The 15,819-nt window shown below is 38.3% G+C and overlaps 1 protein-coding gene across 6 annotated transcripts in view; it reads left to right on the forward strand.

Moving 5' to 3' along the window:
* KLC1 (kinesin light chain 1) overlaps nucleotides 1–15,819 on the forward strand; it is a 51,742-nt gene that overhangs the window by 13,881 nt on the left and 22,042 nt on the right. For 3 of the 6 annotated variants that reach the window (XM_063118109.1, XM_063118111.1, XM_063118113.1), the window contains exons 2-13: nucleotides 195–456; nucleotides 638–868; nucleotides 2,247–2,325; nucleotides 3,092–3,317; nucleotides 3,983–4,070; nucleotides 5,091–5,192; nucleotides 6,142–6,315; nucleotides 7,159–7,258; nucleotides 8,590–8,639; nucleotides 8,721–8,788; nucleotides 12,365–12,473; nucleotides 13,962–14,123. In XM_063118109.1, coding sequence (XP_062974179.1) covers nucleotides 196–456; nucleotides 638–868; nucleotides 2,247–2,325; nucleotides 3,092–3,317; nucleotides 3,983–4,070; nucleotides 5,091–5,192; nucleotides 6,142–6,315; nucleotides 7,159–7,258; nucleotides 8,590–8,639; nucleotides 8,721–8,788; nucleotides 12,365–12,473; nucleotides 13,962–14,123 — 1,650 coding nt within the window. In that variant the 5' untranslated portion in view covers nucleotide 195. The remainder of the gene's footprint in view (nucleotides 1–194; nucleotides 457–637; nucleotides 869–2,246; nucleotides 2,326–3,091; nucleotides 3,318–3,982; nucleotides 4,071–5,090; nucleotides 5,193–6,141; nucleotides 6,316–7,158; nucleotides 7,259–8,589; nucleotides 8,640–8,720; nucleotides 8,789–12,364; nucleotides 12,474–13,961; nucleotides 14,124–15,819) is intronic. The other 3 variants (XM_063118110.1, XM_063118112.1, XM_063118114.1) reach the window with 1 other exon arrangement.

Raw genomic sequence — 15,819 nt, forward strand, 5'->3', positions numbered from 1 at the left:
TTTTAGGATACTGTATTTTTAATATTGCATTTTAGTTCGTTGGGGATTTTTTGTGTGAGCTGCCCAGAGAGCATAGGTTGTTTAAATACAAAACATACAGTTTAAATATACAAATAAATTGCATTATGAGCTTTTAAACTGAAGTTTGAATACTGAGATTATGGATTTCTGTAAATCATTTTTTGTTTTCCCAGAATGTATGACAACATGTCCACAATGGTGTATCTAAAGGAAGACAAGTTGGAGAAGCTCACTCAAGATGAAATTATTTCTAAGACTAAACAAGTGATCCAAGGACTAGAAGCACTGAAGAATGAGCACAATTCCATCTTACAGAGTTTACTGGAGACACTGAAATGCTTGAAGAAAGATGATGAGACCAATTTGGTGGAAGAAAAATCAAATATGATTCGCAAGTCTTTGGAAATGCTAGAACTGGGACTCAGTGAAGCACAGGTAAAAAAAACAAGTCTTGCTTACTTTGTGTTAAAATGTTACCTTGCTTTGATACAGGATTTTTACAATTAGAATTGTGTATATCTTGTAAAGCAGTGTGGTAATTGATGTTGACGTACATACACAGTGAAGTATCATGAGTTCAACAGAAGGAATTCTTGTAATCTCTGGTGCTTTCTAGGTAATGATGGCATTGTCAAATCACTTAAATGCAGTGGAATCAGAGAAGCAGAAACTACGTGCTCAGGTTCGCAGGCTATGCCAAGAAAATCAGTGGCTAAGGGATGAGCTAGCCAATACTCAGCAGAAATTACAAAAGAGTGAACAGTCTGTGGCTCAGCTGGAGGAAGAGAAGAAGCACTTAGAATTCATGAATCAGTTAAAAAAATACGATGATGATATATCACCTTCAGTAAGTAGCTGTACATCAAAATACATCTTATTGTTTTGAATTTTCCTTCTGTTTGCTAAGGAATGTTATACTGTAAATATTTGTAATTCTTGAGGCAGACTTAATTTTTGAAATTTATAAGCACATTTAAAGACTGCAGCACAAAATTGAAGCCTTTTTTATCACAGTACTTAGTTCCAGAAAAATATATGATATTTTTAGTGACAGGATAATCTTGCAAGCTTGCAAGATTTTCACTATGCATATTTGGCTTTATTCTGGAGTAATCTAGAATTGACCTTGTATGATCACAGTATACTAGTATATTCTGGTACTACATTTACATTTGCATTTCCCAATCAAAAAATTGGTCCTTGATACATAAAGAAATAAAAACAGTATCACCTTTCCAGAGCTTGCCTGTCAGGGGCTAAACCACTGCAAAGCAATAATGACTGCCTGTGGCAGTTCTGAAAGATGCTAATAAAGATACAAATAAATGACTTTTTATTTATTCATTACATTTCTGTACCACCCAATAGTTCTCTGAGCACCCCTTTCCTCATCCAACCAGGTGCACTCCAGGTTGGTGTATTTCATTCTGGATTAAATCCTGGATAAGTCCAGGTTTGTGACTTGTACTGGCATTAAACAGCAGCACCTTAAGGGAAGGGGAGTAGTTAATGTATCTCCCTGGTTCTGTTGGCTAGAGAGAAGCACATGTTTAGTATAGCATGCTCAAATGTATACTCCCTAAGGCTACAGTCCTATGTATATTTACTTGGGAGCAAATCTCACTGCATTCAGTGGAATGTACTTTTGAGTAAACGTGCATAGGAGTGTACTGTGGCATAATGACATCTCTGTCCGTAATTCTTAGTGCAGTTTCACTGCTGCTAAAGTGTATGTGTGTGAATCAGGTAGCTGAAAAATAAGGCTTCGTGCTTCAGGACCTCTGTCTAGTCATACATTTATTTTATTTTATTTCTGCCTTTCCACCAAGAAAAAAGGGCTCAAAGTGGCTTACAATCATTAATGAAACTTGATTAAAACAATAATAGAACAAATGTATTAAAACACAATAAAAACACAACAATAATAGAATAAAAAGAACATCCAATCCAACAGATGCAAAAGGCCTGCTTGAATAAAAAGTGTTTTTGCCTACTGCCAGAAGGACAACAGAGAGGGAGCAGAACTAGTCTCCCTCAGCACAGAATTTAGACTTTAGTTCTTTATATTCTTTTAAAGATTGTTCAGTTGATAATTATTTTCAGTGTTGATTTCAGAAGTGGAAGGGGAAAGTAGTGAAACTAAACTTGTTCTTTGCATTTTGTGGCTATGCATGATGTACATTTCTATACTGATTCCATGACTGATTTTCTGGGGACTTGTTTAGGAGGATAAAGACACAGATTCTACCAAAGAACCACTGGATGATTTATTCCCCAATGATGAAGATGACCAGGGGCAAGGAAGTAAGTGAAATTAAAGCAATGCCTTTTTGTGTTCATATATTGAGGCCACTAGCTGATCTTTAACCCCTAGACTGCTGTAGGCCATTAGTGCACAGTACACAGCATGAAAGCCTGACTTGACCAAAACAATCAAACTATGAATAGGGGATTGACTTGCAGAAACTTATGATTGGCAAGCAATCAAAGCCTCTTATTCAATGTGAAGATTTTAGAGCTGCTGCGGGTGTAACCATTCCTGGTTAGTGATAATTGTGGCTTACCATGATGTCTGAATAGTTGTAACCATAGTTATTACTAACCTTACTTGGAGCTCAAACTAAATACTGAAGCTGGAATCCACTTCTGAAGGTGAAAACATTACGAAACAGGCTCCCCAGAAGGTCAGAGATTGGGGGGAGACACCCCCCACCAATATATTGGATTGGCAGATGAGAGCAAAACACTTGCTGTGGCAACCATAGTGGGTGAATTTTAGAATTCCTGATTTTTCCATGGATTGGGCTACATCCTATCTCATTCTTCTGGAAGCCCGGATAGTTTCAAGGTAATATAACAAATATAATTTTGCTTACAAATCATGTGTCAGAATGTATTCGAGGTGATGTATTCTGAAACAAGAGTAGAATCGTTAGATACTATAGCCTCATGGAACTCAACCATCGTTTCGAAACATTTGAGTGTGTAGTCTTAATGAAGTTCAATTCATCTATACTAATCACATACAAATTTAATGTACTTTTTCTGATTGTGGCTTTTCCTGTCCCAGTTCAACAGCCACATAGCAGTGCAGCAGCAGCTGCCCAACAGGGTGGCTATGAGATTCCAGCAAGATTAAGGACCCTTCATAATCTTGTCATTCAGTACGCTTCCCAAGGTAGATATGAGGTTGCTGTACCCCTCTGTAAACAAGCACTTGAGGATCTGGAGAAGACTTCAGGTCACGATCACCCTGATGTTGCCACTATGTTGAACATACTGGCATTGGTATACAGGTTGGTATTTTTAACAGCCTTTTAAAGAATTTTCTGAGGGCCTTTGATATTACAACCACAGTTAAATAAAACATGTTTTCTGACGAGTTACTCACGTTACGAAGTAACAGTGATACCCTCTATGCATTGTTATACACAATTTCATTTTCAGTACGCGTTGCTGTCCCTTTTTGAAAGTCCTCTCATCTTAGCCTTTTGAGGGAGGTGGTCAACTTCCCCTTGAATTATATTTACAAGTATTTTGAACTGAGTAACAAGTTGGCAACTAGTGGCCAAGGAAATGAATCCAGCTTTGGCACTGGCTGGTTAGCTTCGGTATTTTTAACTGGTGGAGAAAGGGAGCTGAGCAGGACAAAATTATATATGCTGCCCCATAGTATCCTGTATTAATGCTTCATAGGGATGTGGAGGTCAGTTTGGCTCATTACACAGGGCTGTCCTCTAGATTTGGTGCTGTGTTCACTTCAGTGGCAAGCCATTGTGCTGTAGGTCCTGCTTTGTGGATACAAACATAAAAAGAGCAGAATCTGCATTGAATACTGACACTTACTGCTTACCAAGATTTTGAAACCAGTTGTTGCTATTGGTACTGATTTTAATGACTAATTGCTTAAATAATACATTTATGAATAGGGTGTGTTGATCATGACTCTTTCCTAATTTAGGGACCAGAATAAATACAAAGATGCAGCAAACTTACTTAATGATGCCTTGGCTATTCGTGAAAAGACCCTGGGCAAAGATCATCCAGCGGTTTGTATATAGGACAGTTTTCTTTGTTTTGTTTCCCCCTTCTCTGTTTCTCCTTTCTCTGTAAGTACCAAGTCTTTTTCTTTGAAATATGTCTTAATATTAAACTCAACAGGAAGGTTTTTAAGTCCTGGCTTATCGTTAACATTGTTGAGGTAGGAGACCCTCAATAAAACTTTTTGCACTTGAAATAATTAAGCATAAATCATTTTAACAATGGTCTACTTAAATTACTTTCATGACATACTTGTCTGATTCTGAATCAATTTGCTTGATTTGAATGTACCCCAAACGCTGAAGGAATATTTCAGCTATGTTTCTGGATTCCTATTGGAGCTATGCTCATTCATAAGAAATAGTGAAAACTTTGGTTCAGTATAAGTGGTTTATTAAGACATCTCAAATTTAATGAAAAATAGCTTCATATTACAGAAAGGAAATGTGAAATTATTTCATTTGACGTCCTATTTATGTCTCTTCTGCAAGTAGTGTTTTGTTTAACTAAAAGCAAATTTGTGGATTTCCTAATATTTAAGATTGTAGCCCAGTATTCCCCTCTCTGTATCTTGCAGTTAATCAGTTGTCAAGAAATACGTTTCAATGAACCTCTCAGCCTCAGGACCAGGGCTTAAAGAAAAACCTAGTCCCAGTCCTTTGGAAAGACTAATTCCATGCTTGCTGAAGGATCGTCAACTCTGGATATGTTTCAATTTCTGGGCCTTTAATAAATTGATGCCTATTGGAGGATATGGCGCCTATTTATTAAGTTGGTGAATGGAACCAAAAGTATTTGCTAGTATTATTTGTAGGCATTCAAAGGCTGGGCACCATTGTGCTAGTTAAACACATTTTATGCTTGTTGCCTGTAACTTTATTTTTTTCTTTATTGAATAAACAGTTCACGAGTACTTGTACATGTGAGCTACAAACAAATTAATGCACTATACATGTATGGGCTGCTTATTTCTCCCCAAGCTTCTCAGGAAGTATAGTAGTAGACCTAGTGTTTTTACTTTTTTACAGGTTGCAGCAACTTTAAATAACCTTGCAGTGCTTTATGGGAAAAGAGGAAAATACAAGGAAGCTGAGCCTTTATGCAAGAGAGCTTTGGAAATCAGAGAGAAGGTAACCCAAGTATATTTTTTGCTGGTTTGCAGTTTTGTTTTGTTTTAAAAAAAACACCTCCAAATTTTCATGATATCGGCAGTGGGTGCACATGCTGGTTAAAGTAGAGTTTGTGTGCACAATTGTGCAATATTTAGGGGTTTATTGAACTAATTTGTCTTAAACTAAAGAATACCTTTAGGTCTATTTTTGAATATGCGCCACAACTTTCTGTCAAAATACAAATAAAATTATTTTGTAAACGTGATAGGGAGGTTGGGTAGAAGGAAATGTCTTGTGCTTCCAGATTAGATTTTCTTTTCCAGCCATGTCATAAAGCAACTGCAGCATATAAAAATAGTATTTGAAGACATCAGCATGTCCTGCAGGAAAAATGATCCAAAGCTTTAATACTTTCAAAAAAAAGTTGTTGGATAAAATACTTTCAACATATCTGCCTAGTTCAGGGGTCCCAACCTTTTTGGGTTTTTATTTCATTTCATTTCTGTACCACCCAATAGCCGAAACTCTCTGGGTGGTTCACAGAAACCATAAAATACAGGTTAAAACCATAAAGTACAGTTTAAAGTATAAAATACAAAACTTAAATCACAATATAAAACCACAGTATAAAAGTACAGCCAGAATAAAACCAAGCAGCAATACAAAGATTTTAAATGCAGATTTAAGACAGCAGAGTTAATAACCTTAGGATGATAAATGCTAAAATACTGGGAAAATAGAAAGGTCTTCACCTGGCACTAGAAAGAGTGCAATGTAGGTGCCAGGCAAATTTTTGGAGTGTCATGGGCATTCTCACAAAATGGTTGCCGTTGGAGACTTGCCAATCTATTAAAAAAATGTCATGGTGAGAGTCTCAGAAGGCAAACAGGTGAGACTAAAAGAAAAGTAACTTCCTCAAGAACCTGGGTAAGCGGAAGGTGTTAATGTAGTATGCCTTTTTTTCTAGGTACTGGGAAAAGATCATCCTGATGTTGCCAAACAGTTGAATAACCTGGCCTTGCTATGTCAGAACCAGGGTAAATATGAAGAAGTGGAATACTACTATCAGCGGGCGCTTGAGATCTACCAAACTAAACTGGGGCCGGATGATCCAAATGTAGCAAAGACAAAGAATAATTTGGTACGTCTGAACAGTGGAGTAAACAATAATGAGAAGTGACCGTCCCCTGTATTTCTCACTGGCTGAAAATATGAGATTGGATCCAAAGAACTTTGAGCAGAACGAGCGTAGCTGCTAGTGCTATCCCACAGACCCCTGTGCAGGTACTGGAGGAAATGCTGGTGCAGTGGTGTTATAGATTATATTGCAGTTTTTGTGCTTCTGCTTACAGAGGTGTAAAATACATCTTTGGATCTAATCTCACTTTTCTCACACAATAATCTAGTGCAGGGATGTTGAACCTCAGGCCCACAGGCCAAATTTAGCCTGCCTGGGATCCCAATCCAGCCTTCTGGGATTGCCTAGATGTTCCCACCCTCTTTCCTCATCTGTTGATTGTTTGGGCATTTCCTAGCTTTTGCGCTGTAAATTTTCCCCAAATCTAAAATGTTGAAATGTTTCTCTTAAGTCTGGCAATAAGAACTTTAAGCTAAAATACATTGGTATTTTTGGTCCCCATCCATTTGCCTTTGGCCTTGCGCACCATTGGAATGTGGCCCCCAAGAGCTACTCCAAAATTGAATTCAGCCCTTGGGCTGAAAGAGTGATGCTCCATTGTGATGTATAATGTAGATTTATAGTGCTGCCAGTCAGTGTAGACAATACTGAGCTAGATGGATTATTGATTTGACAACATACATGTAAAGCAGCTTCCTGTGAGTGGAAGACACCTTTTGCGGGCAGAAAAGCACATTTGGATCCAAACCGTTTTTATGTTTTGAGCAAGTAACCATCAGCTGTTAAATGTATCTGAATACTGAGACGTTCATTTAAAATTTACTATGCTCGTATCATCTCTTTCAGGCCTCCTGCTACCTGAAACAAGGGAAATTTAAGCAAGCAGAAACTTTATACAAAGAGATCCTTACTCGTGCCCATGAAAGGGAATTTGGCTCTGTGGATGGTAAATGTTTGCATTATGAAGGAAAGCTAGAACTAATGAAGATCATGGATTTTTTCTTTCAAGTGATGGAATTGGATGTGATAAAATATTTAGAAATCATTTTAGAAGTTCTGATATAAAGTGCTTAGTTATAGTATGTTATTTTGCCAGACAATGAAGAACTTCAACATTAGCTTTCCATATACCACATCACTTGTGTTTCTTAAACAAAGTAGATTTTTCATGTTGTATGGCAAATTACCATTAGAATTTATGCTATTTTTTTGATATGACAGAGGAGGGGCACCTGAGATTTAAAGCAAAAAAGCCCAGTCCCATTGGGCGCATTTACTATAGCTCTTTGGCTCCAGGCCTCCTTTTACAAGTCATCACAGAGTTCTGCACAGGGTTTTAGATGATGGTGACAATAAAAAGAATGACAAAGTGAACATGGAGAATAATACATCTTAATTATACAATTTAAATCGTTTGAGGTGCTCATTTACCTAGTGGAACGTGGTTTGCAAAGAGTAGCTGTAGTGCAGTGGCTTCGTTGCAATGAGTTCATTATGTAAGCAGCATGCATGAGGTGTCAAAAGTATCATTGGGATAAAAAGCAAGACTGCATATGTTCTAGCAAACAGCTACGCTTCTGTCAGCCTGTGTTACTTGCAGTTTGGTTCAAAGCTGACATCAAAGCCACCTTGAAAGAACATTTTAACAATTTTGTAACTCGGATTTCTAGTTACCTTTTTCCTGTTCCACAGTCTGTACATATCAAGACAGTCACTTGTAGTATGTCTTAGTTCTGACAGAGTGATCTGCTTCGCACGTCATGCAGCAATTCCTGGGTTATTTAACAGCAATTGCCCATGGTTTGGTGTTGGATTAACTCTGGATTGTTTAACCAATAAACCCAGAGTTTCTGGGTTTACACATCATGAAACAGCCCAGGTACAGGGCGGGGTTGGGTTGGGTTGGGTTGTTAATTGAAAGTGGAAATGGTTACGTGGGAAGCAACGCTCTTGATGCTTCACTCGTCCCTGGAAATTCCTGAGTTAAACAACCCAGGAATTGCAGAGTTTCATGCAAACTAGCTTGGTGTGATAAGATAGCCTTCTCTTGTGTTCAGCTTATTTCAGAAAATTAAGTCTTGCCTAATCCATTTACAAAAAAAATAGGACTGTAACTAGCTGCTGATGTGTGGACCTGGTGCACTAGAACTGAGAATACTGAGGGTGCATAGGGTGGATCTCCTTACAACTTCCCATAATATCTTTTAGAATGCTGTTCTGGCCAAATGTAGTGGTAACTTTATTTTACATGATATCCAATATCTGATTTTTACATAGATGAAAACAAACCCATTTGGATGCATGCTGAAGAGAGAGAAGAATGCAAAGTAAGTAGAACTCTAGAGCAGAAATTTTATTCTGTTCTTACAGTACTAAAGATACAATTTAACGTAATTTTCTCAATTTAGGGAAAGCAAAAAGATGGCACAACTTTTGGTGAATATGGCGGCTGGTACAAAGCTTGCAAGGTTGATAGGTAGGTACATTTTTCTCAAAGCATTTGAAGTGTTAAAAAAATCAAGATGAATTTTAGGTGAAATCTCCATGGTGATGGGAATTCATAAATAAAATAACAGTGCAACGTCACAGTATTTTTTTTCGATACAATACATTTTCTTTGTCTATGGCACAAAGGCTGTTACAACCACAACAATGAAAGAAGATATCTCTGACAGCCAAAATTCTTACAAACTCAGAGGAAGATAATTCATATAAAAGAACAAAACTGAAAGAAAAGACTGAGATTTATACTGTTGAACTAATGATACAGACTCCAGTAGCAACAATAACAGAAAATTATATTACTATGGTCTTCGCATTCTGGTGGAACCTGATGTAGCCTTTGCATTTAAAAAGGTATGCACGAAATAAGATGGCCTCAAACATTTTCGGTACTTGCCAACAGCACATTTTTCTTCTTGTCAAACTAAGGAGTTTTCATTGCTATTTCCAAAGTCTGTTCTGAATGCTGTCAAGCCAGTTACTTGCATAATAAGAATCCACCCCCACCCCTTGATACACATACATCTACAATAAGCTGCAAAAATGTGTAACTTGCTGGAACTGAAATGTTCCTCTTCCCAAAACAAAGTCTGAATATGTAATGGAGTTCTCAAAGCCCAATATTGTGGCTCAGTTGTATGGCTTGTGTTGTCTTGGAATGCTGGCTGCTGTGATGAGGTGAGCTCCATGCCCTGTGTTTCGACTGTGTAAAATGTCTCCTTTCTCTACTTTTATAGTAAGCAACATAACTTGGAAAATGCATGTCACAAATCTCAACTTTCTTAATAATGTGAAAGTACCATAAACACTTTGAATCCACAGAAATACAGTTTTGAGTTCTTCTAGTAATCAGGAAGTCTTAGAATACATGTGTACTAAATTTCAGTCCTCTGGCTCAGTGGTAACTGCCATAATAATTTTTAGTGAGCACCCGCCTGCTTCTCTCTCTCCCTCTGGCTGCATTCAGACAACACAATAGTCATAGAATCAGAATCATAGAGTAGCAGAGTTGGAAGGGGCCTACAAGGCCATCGAGTCCAAAGCCCTGCTCAATGCAGGAATCCACCCTAAAGCATCCCTGACAGATGGTTGTCCAGCTGCCTCTTGAATGCCTCTAGTGTGGGAGAGCCCACAACCTCCCTAGGTAACTGGTTCCATTGTCATACTGCTCTAACAGTCAGGAAGTTTTTCCTGATGTCCAGCTGGAATCTGGCTTCCTTTAACTTGAGCCCATTAGTCAATGGTGGGGTAATAATTTATCAAGGAGGCACTCTCGACACAACATGATAATAATTGACCTTGGTGTGGATTAGGATCAGTGTTGAGTTGACTATTAGTCTATGCTGAGTTGACCCACTTATCCCCCGCCCTCTCTCCCCCCTCACTACTTCTGGTAGTATCCCATCAGACATTGCTGCTGAAAATCTGTCCTGCCAGCTAGACTAGAGCGGCAGCCACCGCTTTGACCGCTCTTGCCTTGCAACTCTGTGGCTAATGAAATAACCAACAGTGGCCGAGGAAATAACCAATGGTACCCTCCACATAACATGATAACCAGTGGTGGTTCAAATAGCCAGCTCTGTACAACATTGTTTATATGGGCCAAATAACTGTTGGTTTAAAAAACTCACTCCAAACAACACAATAACCCATGGTCGGTTAAACAATGAACTATTGACTGTTTAAACCACCATGGGTTGTTGTGTTGTCTGAACCCAGTCTCTCACTCTCTCTCTCTGTAAGTAAATAAAACCCTAAAAAGTGTAAATATTTCTAGATGTGTTTGTTCTTGATCAATTTATGAAACCTGAGTTCTGTAGCCAAATAGCCATTAGAAATAGTCATCTGTAAATCTTACCTGCACCGTTTCTCTCTGTTATACATCAGTCTACCTAACTTAATTTTGCTTTTGCCTTAAGTCAGTTTGATTCTTGCCTTGGCAGCTTAGAGGTTTCTTTCTGTGTGTTTTATCTTTCCCCAGTCACATGTCACAGGTTTATTTGCCACTAACAAAACAAATAGCCTTACAGTGCTAAATAATTATTCACAATTGGTCAGCATATACTGCTCTCTGCATGCTCTTTTTTTGGTGTGTGTGTGTGTGCTATATGGCAGCAAATCAGATTTCCATAGGGTAGGTTTGGGCAATTTGTAGCCCTCTAGTTGTTTTGGCCTACAACTTCCATCAACCCTAGCCAGCATAGTTGTAGGCCACAGTATATGAGGGGTACCAGTTGTCTACCTCTGTTTTGGAGGAACTCAGAAAATGTTTGATAGAAGCAAACTCAGAAGCTGAATTCTTGAGATTCACAGAGATGAGAACAGGGTTAACAGGGTGGGGGCTCAATGTACCCCAGTAGTTTTTGTGTCAGACTACATTTTTTTAATGTGATACCAATAAAATACTTTTTATGTTAATCAAGAGTCATTTTTAAATCAATTATTTATTTCCCAGCTGGGACTTTAAAGGCGTCTGTTAGACCCCAACAGCTGATTGATGCTGTCAAAAATTATCCAGGAAAGTTAAACTTAAGAGGTCTGCCCTTGGTGCCTATTGGATGGAAGCTTGAAGTTTACTGAAAATAGGAACAGATGATCAGGAGTCTCTTAGCTGCTTAAAACTGTGGTGGCTGTAATGATTCAGAGATGTGGCTGTCTACAGTCACTGCCTATAAGATAAGCCCAGTATTGTTGCACTTCCAGACTAAGTGGTTTGAGAGTGTTGGGTTTACTTGGGCATTAATGGCTTTATATGAAGTGGCTGCTATCTATGGCTTTCCGTGGGTGGCAGCAGTTTGATGTATAGAGAGATTTGCTCTTCAGAGAGAGGGAAGGAGCATCTGAAGGAAGCACCACTTGTCACAGTTTAGGTAACCCACCATTGCTGCTGCTCCCTCTGTTTCTGCTAACCTTTGAGTGTGGTGTTGTAGTAGCTCTGAGTTCTTAGAATAGTGGCATGTTTGAGAAGGTATTTTTATTCTTGCACTTTAATAAAAACTGAGATTCCAGACTTGCTACAAGATATGTGCCCTAGAGAATCATGTATCAGACTCAAGAGTCTTAAGTACCAGAGAGTTTTGTAATCTTTTTAGGCTGGAAAACTCAGCAGGGCTGATAAAGAGAAGTGGAACATACGGTCTGCATCTTTCTCAAGGTTACTGCTTCAGAATCAGCCTAGTTATGTAATGGATAGCACTTGGAAAACACTTGGTACCTTCTCGCGAATTCCTTGTCAGATGGAACTACAAACTGGTTGTCTTCATGGACATTTCATCTGGATGCAAATGTTTTACTGACAGCAATTGTATAATGTGGCCAGAAACTAGGTGTGAAGTATGCAGCTATCTAGCCTTGTGGCTTTTTGTGAAGCGTCTTTGTAGAGAGTATCTTGTATACTTGCAGAGCTATTAGGAACTTTATGTGAGCAATAAATGCCCATTAGCATTGGCTTGTAATGGAACATTCTGCAGTACTATTAAACACGGTTGTTTCAAGTTTGGGTTGCCATGGTCTGCTCTCAGAAACTAATTGTACTTTTTTAATTTTATAGTCCAACAGTCACAACTACCTTAAAGAATCTTGGGGCACTTTACAGACGCCAAGGCAAGTTTGAAGCTGCTGAAACATTAGAAGAGGCAGCAATGAGGTCCCGTAAACAGGCAAGTGCCAATACTTCTGTATTTTTCTATGCTTTGTTCTCCAAGCTTTTCACTTTTAAAAATGGTTGAAAGGTTAGAGTGTCTTTCCTACAAAGACTGGTGAATAATCCTGGTTTGCTCGGCAAGTACAAACCATAGTTTGGTGGTTCCAATGTAATGGCAAACCTAGGAAGTAGCTATGTGGAGTGTGCAAGGGAAGGAGGCAGAGAAAAGGAGAGCGCACAGGGCCTGTTCCCATAGAACCAAATTAAATCTTGGTGTTGTGATGGCCTTGGCTTTATCGTAGCGTAAGGGAAGCCATGTTGGTGGTGGAGTTGAACTGTTCATTAAAAAATACCTTGTGCCTGGTGCAGAAATAACATTCACTCTCGGTGAACTTTGAAATGGCTGACTGTTAAGCAAGTTCCTCTTACAGGACAGACAGGAAGGAGCTGGCTTAACCACAGAAAATACAGGAATCAGTAGTCAGCTAACTTTCCTATTGTGTCGTACTTTGCACATGCTCACTTGTTTATGCTTACATGGCCAGAACTTGCTAATATTTGTGCTTTTAACCTGTTGATTGTTTTACTATGATTTTAATTTTTGTGAACCGCCCAGAGAGCTTTGGCTATTGGGCGGTATAGAAATGTAATAAATAAATAAATACATAAATAGCTGGTACAACCAGCAGGAGTCAGAAAGGCACTCCTTGACAAAGGCCCATCTTTCCCATTGCAACGTTTTCCTTTCTATCAATAAAGGTATTGAAACCTGGACAGCGTCTTTGTAATGTTTGGGCCACGACAGTGTGTTTTGTTTGAACTGATCTAAAAGGATATCTTCTGTCTTTAACGAAGTTTGAAACTCTTGAAAAAAATACCATCACAAAACTTATGTGTAAAAAATATGTATGTATTCTCAATATTGGATAATCATACGTCTAAAAGCATGGGAACAAAACCTTGGAAAACTATTTGCAGATTATGAATGGTTGCATATCTATTTAGGTATCTCATACATGATTGCAATCAATTTAAAACAGAATTGATATAAGATTCTTTAGTGATAGCATCTTATACTAATGCAGTCGCTTTGCTTCTGCCATAAAGAGAGAAGCAAACACACCAGGAAGTCTTATTTAAAGATAGTTTCCTGTTCCATCTGAACTAAGAAACTATGTTGAACAGCTTTGGAACAAGTCATGATATCAGACCTACTTCAAATTATGGTTTTATATCCTTTCTTGCTTTGAAACGGTTTCCTCTTTCATCCATTGACAATTTTCTGGTTCATTTGCTCTGCATGAAGGGAGGCGTGAAGGGGCTACTCATGCAGCCAAAGAGCTTGTTCATATCTCTGCTTATTAATGCAGTCTATATATATCCCTTCCTGGCCTAAACTTTAAAAGTTGCAAACCTGGTTAGAGCAGCCTTCTCAGTCAAGGCCTATTGCAAAGTAACCTATTGCAAAGTAACATGTCTGTTTTCTCTTTTCCTTGGCTCGCAGGGGCTTGACAATGTTCACAAACAGAGAGTTGCTGAAGTGCTTAATGACCCAGAAAGTATAGAGAGACGGCGAAGCCGCGAGAGCCTCAATGTTGACGTGGTAAAGTATGAGAGTGGCCCTGATGGAGGAGAGGAAGTGAGTATGAGCGTAGAATGGAATGGGGTAAGTACAGTACACAGTGTAAGGAAATAACCTAGATTGGGATACCGCCGTAGCAGCTAAGTTGCCATTCTGTTCAGGGATACTTGGCGCAAATGCAACAGCAGATTTGAATGAAAGCTAAAGAAATCAAAACTTTTTTTTAAAGTTCTGACCAATTGGATAACATTTAGCTTAAATGAAGGGAAAACTCATAGGCTTAACGTTTGGATTTAGGTATGAGCACTTGAATGCTGATTGAATGTCCTGGTTAATGTCTAGGACCTAATCCAGTGGCTTGTTTCTTAGCGGATGTAATAGGATGGCAATTGGTTTACTTTGCTTGTCCTCTTTATATTTCCCTTTATCTCAAAAGATTTCCTTTTCTCTGTTTCAGTAGTACCTACTGCTGTGCAATTAAATGGAATTAGTCTGGAAAAATAAACGAAAAGCCATACATTTAAGAATAAAATTACTTCTGTGTAAGAGATATAACTCCATTTGTGTTCCTACCTCAATGTTTTTCCCAAGTGTCCTGAGCCCTGCTGCAGAACCTGACTTCTGTATGCAACATTCATGATGCAACAATTAAATCCACCAACCTACAAATGATAAATTGCTGCTTTCCATTTTCAAGGGAAGCCTGCCAAATACTTGATTAAAGCGAGATCTTTTCTACTTTGTGATTCATAGTTCTACTATGGCATCACATTTTTCATGTAAAATTTATGCCACACAAGTTACAATAACAAGGCCTTTCTAAAACTGCCATCACTGTTAACATGTAACTGAACGTGCTTTTCTGTTTGTTGTCTTATAAGTGGAGCCAGTTCAAGCATTTAGTAGTTTACTGCTCTTGATATATGTTACACTGGGTGCGAGCATTAGCTCCTCATGACATATGATGACTTCGTTCTTTGAAACATTTAGTCAAATTGCACTACTCATAGGTTTTTCCAAGTTTCTCTTGCTTTTGGATGTTTAGGTTACCTTCCATACTCAAATTTCCCTTGCTGTAGCTAGAATTCTGTTGTCACTTGGTAGAGCTTTAGGATCCTAAAGGCTACTGTAGCTGTCCATGCCTTTTCCGCTTTTGATATGGGAATTTTTTATCTCTTTCTCTCCTGTTATCAGATTGGCTTTGGTGTTTGCTGTGCTAAGACAGTCAATCAGCATATAATGAAATATTACTACCTTAATTTGTTCCCTGCCACTAGAACTGTGTACTGTACTCTTCCCTGATTTTTTTTCTTCTACTATACTTTGCATGCCTTCGAATTTTCAAGCGGGGGAAGATTTTTTTTTCAACTGTCTTTTGATTAAGAAGCATGCAGATTTGGGATTGACAGGAGTACTAAACTAAACAGTATTTCTAGATCAATGACAGTCCTATTTAATAACACACTCAAATTAACTAGTAACCTTTTCCAGAGTGAAATTTGTCTCCTTTGAGAAGTAAGTGGCAGTAATTTTTTTTCTAGTTCACTTAGGGGTTTACGTTAGTCAACTTTCTTTGGATTCGTTTGTGTTATGCTCAAAATCTAAACTGCAGTTGATTTGCTTTCTTCCACAGTTTTCCATTCATGTTGGCATCCTTATTTGCTAATTCTACATGTGTTCGTTGTGCTCATCTATCCGGGACATTCCACTGTTAAAGGTGGTCTAGAAATAATCTTAGACAGATCATGGCCACAATAGTAATCTGCTTAAAATTGAGAAA

Source organism: Elgaria multicarinata, chromosome 2, assembly GCF_023053635.1.
Source record: "Elgaria multicarinata webbii isolate HBS135686 ecotype San Diego chromosome 2, rElgMul1.1.pri, whole genome shotgun sequence".
Lineage (NCBI taxonomy): Eukaryota > Metazoa > Chordata > Lepidosauria > Squamata > Anguidae > Elgaria > Elgaria multicarinata.